The sequence below is a fragment of the Sinocyclocheilus anshuiensis genome, unplaced genomic scaffold, assembly GCF_001515605.1.
Source record: "Sinocyclocheilus anshuiensis isolate Anshui unplaced genomic scaffold, SAMN03320099.WGS_v1.1 scaffold1324, whole genome shotgun sequence".
In the NCBI taxonomy this organism is placed as follows: domain Eukaryota; kingdom Metazoa; phylum Chordata; class Actinopteri; order Cypriniformes; family Cyprinidae; genus Sinocyclocheilus; species Sinocyclocheilus anshuiensis.
The window spans coordinates 86,530-91,935 of NW_015547694.1; the positions used below are offsets into that span (position 1 = coordinate 86,530).

The 5,406-nt window shown below is 35.6% G+C and overlaps 1 protein-coding gene across 1 annotated transcript in view; it reads left to right on the forward strand.

Moving 5' to 3' along the window:
- Positions 1-5,406, forward strand: part of LOC107703626 (synphilin-1-like) — a 32,489-nt gene that overhangs the window by 19,604 nt on the left and 7,479 nt on the right. Inside the window, exons 5-7 of the mRNA XM_016506329.1 lie at positions 1,257-1,314; positions 2,932-3,452; positions 4,858-5,253. Coding sequence (XP_016361815.1) covers positions 1,257-1,314; positions 2,932-3,452; positions 4,858-5,253 — 975 coding nt within the window. The remainder of the gene's footprint in view (positions 1-1,256; positions 1,315-2,931; positions 3,453-4,857; positions 5,254-5,406) is intronic.

The window sequence follows — 5,406 nt, forward strand, 5'->3', positions numbered from 1 at the left end:
GCTGTAAACAAAGCAGTGCTGCGCTTATGAACAGCAATGACAGTGTTTCCTTGGTTACCGCTGTAACAAAGCAGAGCTGCGCTTATGAACAGCAATGATACAGTGTTTCCTTGGTTACCGCTGTAAACAAAGTAGAGCTGTGCTTATGAACACCAATTATACAGTGTTTCCTTGGTTACCGCTGTAAACAAAGCAGCTTATGAACAGCAGTGATACAGTGTTTCCTTGGTTACCGCTGTAAACAAAGCAGAGCTGCTTATGAACACTACTTTAATATGCATTGTTCAGAGGCAAGATGAAAAGAAAATACAACGTAAACTTTTCTAAAGATAGTCAGTTCCCCTCAGAGATACATGCATATAAACTCCTACTCCAATTGTATCGCGATTTGTTTAGCATCTCAACCGATTTGAATCGTCACGCAGCGCTGCGCTTATGAACAGCAATGATACAGTGTTTCCTTGGTTACCGCTGTAAACAAAGCAGCGCTGCGCTTATGAACAGCAATGATACAGTGTTTCCTTGGTTACCGCTGTAAACAAAGCGGAGCTGTGCTTATGAACAGCAATGATACAGTGTTTCCTGGTTTCCGCTGTAAACAAAGCAGCGCTGCACTAATGAAGTTTAATATGCGTTATACAGAGGCAAGATGAAAAGAAAAAATACCATCTAAACTTTTCTAAAGACAGTAAGTTCCCCTCAGACATACATTCATATAAACTCCTACCTCTAAATTAATCGTGATTTGTTTAGCATCTCAACCGATTTGAATCGTCACGTATTTGAATCGATTTTCAACCGGCTCGCGGTTAATTGCTACATCCCTATTTATTTTGTGTTTATATGTTTTTTATTTAAAACTTATTTGTTAAAATGTTATTTTTTGAAGTAAAATGTTTCATTGAATAATTTTTTTCAACTTTCCCCTATTTTATGATTTTATTCTTCGCTTTCCATCAGCTCTCTTCTGCTCTAGTCAAAGATCTTAATTTGTATATTAAACATTAAATATGCGATCATCGGATTGAGTTTACGTAGATCACAGTCGTTGTTCCTCTGTGTTCGTTGGTCTTACGGTTAATTCAAGGTTTCGTTGAGTTGCTCAGATGTTTGCTGGCAGTCAGACTCATGAGTTTGTTGAGCTCCAGGAACAGCATGATAACACACAGATGGCGTTTCCCGGGGGCTCATGGGTAATGTTTGTAGCATCTGTGTGTGACGATGATCTTTAACCCTTCGGATGTCTCCTGTCTCAGTACAAGAGCATTCCCGAGCTCTGCCGGAGACACGATGCAGCAAACGACGAGAGACAAGGTACGAGTTCATGTTAATCAGAAACTGAATTGAGCTGAGTTATGACACTACTGTCTTCTGTAGAGCTGCTTTAAAAGAATTTGATTTAAAAATATAATTGAATTTGTTTTATAGTTGATTAATGCTGTTATGGAGCTGAATTGATCTGAATGATGATTCTTTGTCTCCTGTAGAGGATTTGTGTCATTTTTAATGAAGTTTGCATCAATGTTTCTGTTCTTTTCTTGTCTGCTTTGAACCTACTTTGTACTATTTTAGTGTTTTGTTTTTTTTAGTGTCTTTCTTTTAAACATATTTAAATTGTTTTTTTTTATTTAATTTTGTGTAAGTGCTTTGTTTGGATTTTTATTTTAGGTTTTAAAAAATGTATTTATTACAGCTTTTCATTTTTATGACTTAATTATTAGCTTTTCATCAACTCATGAAGCTCTTTTGGAAAACACTGCTCTAGTTAAACAGCTTAAAGTGCATATTAAATTATAAGTATGCATTTATAGAATCATTGATTTTTAATGATTAATTAATTAAAATTATTAATTTCAACTTAATTTAACTTAATTTCAATTTATAGAATAATTGATTCTTTTGTATTCTTATTTATTGCTGTTAAGCTGCTTAGTAACAATCTACTTTTATTTTAAGATTTACTTCCACTTTTGATTAAAATCATTTGATTTAATAAATTTTTAGTGTTTTTTGTTTAATTGATATTTTAAAATTATTTATTTAAATGTTACTTTTTTATTTGATTTTAGTAAGTGTTTTATTTTAATGGTTTGTTTTTATTTTAAAATGATTAATTTCAACTTAATTTCAATTTATAGAATCATTGATTCTTTTGTATTCTTATTTATTGCTGTTAAGCTGTTTAGTAACAATCTATTTTAAGATTTACTTTTGTTTTTGTTTTATTGATATTTTAAAGTTATTTATTTAAATGTTACTTTTTTATTTGATTTTAGTAAGTGTTTTATTTTGATGGTTTGTTTTTATTTTAAAATGATTCATTTCAATTTAATTAAACTTCATTTAAATTTATAGAATAATTGATTCTTTTGTATTCTTATTTATTGCTGTTAAGCTGCTTAGTAACAATCTATTTTAAGATTTACTTCCGCTTTTAATATTTGATTAATTAATTTTTAGTGTTTTTTGTTTTGTTTTATTGATATTTTAAAATTATTTATTTAAATGCTACTTTTTTATTTGATTTTAGTGAGAGTTTTATTTTGATGGTTTTGTTTTAAAATTATTAATTTCAACTTAATTTAACTTAATTTCAATTTATAGAATCATTGATTCTGTTGTTTTATTTATTGCTGTTAAGCTGCTTAGTAACAATCTGTTTTTATTTAAATAATTATTTTTGTGTTTTATTTATTTAAATTTTTTTTATTTTTATTTTTACATTTTTGATTTTATTTTTTAAAAATTTTTTTTTTAGTCAGTGTTTTATTTTGGTAGTTTGTTTTTATTTTAAAATTAAATTTTTGATTTAATTATTAGCGTAGAAACAGTCTGTGCTGTAAAAAGGCACTATAGAAGTAAACCTGGCTCATTTAGAGCAGACGTCACATTCGTATCAGTGTTTAAGATGTTTACGACGGTGTGTTTCAGCTCCGTCCATCAACTGGGCTCGCAGCGCGGCGTCCGGCGGAGCGGCAATCAAACCCACCGGCATCGCTGATGTCTACAGCAAGTTCCGTCCGGTCAAGCGCGTGTCTCCGCTCAAACACCAGCCGCAGGAGTCGGATCCGGAGACCGAGGGCCAGAGCAAGAGCAGAGGCCTGCCGCTGTTCGGAGAGCTGGAGCACTACGACCTGGACATGGACGAGATCCTGGACGTGCCGTACATCAAGTCCGAGAAGAGGAGCGCCGCGGCTAAAGCGCTAAAGCCCGACCTCAGGCAGCCCAAGCCAGCGGATCAGGACCGTCTCAGGGCTCAGAGCGCTCACGGATCAGAGCTGGACGCTCTTCTGTCCGACAAAGCCGACGGCGGCCCGAGCGCCTCTCCTCTTCAGCCGGCCACAGGCCCGAGGCAGGACAAGCCCTGGAGAACGCTTGGAGAAGCTGACGAGGAAACCAAGAAGACGCAGAACATCCTGAACATCGTGAGAGAAGGACAGATCTCTCTGCTGGTGAGAGCATCTCCGTCAGTAACTCTAGTAAGAGTTTTTTGCTCCAATATTTATAAAAATGATAATTTTCCATCCTCGTTTTCAATCTCTGTGAAAAACGCTCAATTTGAAGGGGCGTGTCCTCGCGCAGAAACGGACTGTGATTGGCTGGCTTCATTACACCGTAGCCACGCCTCTTTTCCAGCATTTCGTGTGTTTTGATGCTTAAGCACTAGATAGACAGGAGACATGAATAAAACCAAATATATATATGGGTCAAAGACGAAAAAGGGTTTAAGCATAAAAACAAGAAGTGTAATACTGCTTTAAATTGTTGTTCTCCCCCCCCCCCCAAAAATAATATTTTGTCCTCAGCAGTTCAACTGCCTGCTGTTCTTCAGAAACCCCCCCCAGCTTCTGCAGATTCTTTGGTTTTCCAGCATTTTCTGCATATTTGACTGTGACTGTAGGATTTTGAGATCCTTCTTTTCACATGGAGGACGATTGGGGGACTCATACACAACTATTACAAAAGATGAAAACATTTACTGATGCTCAAGAAGGCAACACAATGCATTAAGAGCATGCGTGTGCAATCTACAAATCAGCCATAATGCAGAAAAAAGTACAGAGCTAGTTTCTATTTTAGCCTGAAATACTGCATTAATTATATAAAAAAATATAAAATGAGTAAAAAAAATTAAATGGGGAAAAATGGTTCATATTTATTGCATAAATATTAATTGGTAACGTAAAATCTTCTCAAAATACAAAATGAAAAAGAAAAAATATTATTGAACAAAAATTTATTACACTGATTTTTAAAAAGAAAAAGAAAAGGTTACATATCAAAGCTTCGGTCATTTCGCAAAGGTACCAGGTGTGACCCAAAAATGAAGGGGCTCAGAGAGTTAAACTGGGAAGTTAGATTTGAGTTCTGAAACTTGCGGTGTGTTTTTATTGTAGAGTGACCTCTCATATGTGACCCTGGACCACAAAACCAGTCATAAGGGTCAATTTTATGAAATTGACATTTATACATCATCTGAAAGCACAATATTTGGCTGAGATACAACTATTTGAAAATCTGGAATCTGAGGGTGCAAAAAAATCTAAATATTGAGAAAATCATCTTTAAAGTTGTCCAAATGAAGTTCTTAGCAATGCATATTACTAATCAAAAATTAAGTTTTGATATATTTACGGTAGGAGATGTACAAAATATCTTCATGGAACATGATCTTTACTTAATATCCTAATGATTTTTGGCATAAAAGAGAAATGTATAATTCTGACCCATACAATGTATTGTTGGCTATTGCTACAAATATACCTGTGCTGCTTATGACTGGTTTTGTGCTGCAGGGCCACATATGTGTAAATATGAAGAACCTGTCGATTCTCCGTTTCATCACTGTGTCTGCAGCCTCATTTGGCGGCGGAGAACCTGGAGCGCATCCGAGACGAGGACGGGAACAACCTGCTGCATGTGTCTGCGGCTCAGGGTCACGCCGACTGCCTGCAGCACCTCACATCGTTAATGGGCGAGGACTGTCTAAACGAGCGCAACACACAGCAGCTGACGCCCGCAGGCCTCGCCGTCAGGGTACCACACACTCACACACCGCAGATGGGAACTAGAGCTGGCTCGATGACACTTTATCAGAACCAATCCCATCCCAAAAATCATCGATCCGACACCAGCGCAGTGTTTTTTTTTTTTTTAAATCAGTGTAGAATTTCTATGCGTATTGATCTGATAAACACTCTTTTGTGTTACAAACAATCTACTAAATATAGACAACTTCATTATAAAGAAAAATAACAAACGAAAAAATATAGAATCATAATCTATGACAAAACACATTCATAAAAAACAAGTAGTATAGTATAAGTATATTTGTGTGTGTGTGTCTTGTGTGTGTGTCTGTCTGTCTGTCTGTCTGTGTGTGTGTGTGTGTGTGTGTGTGTGTGT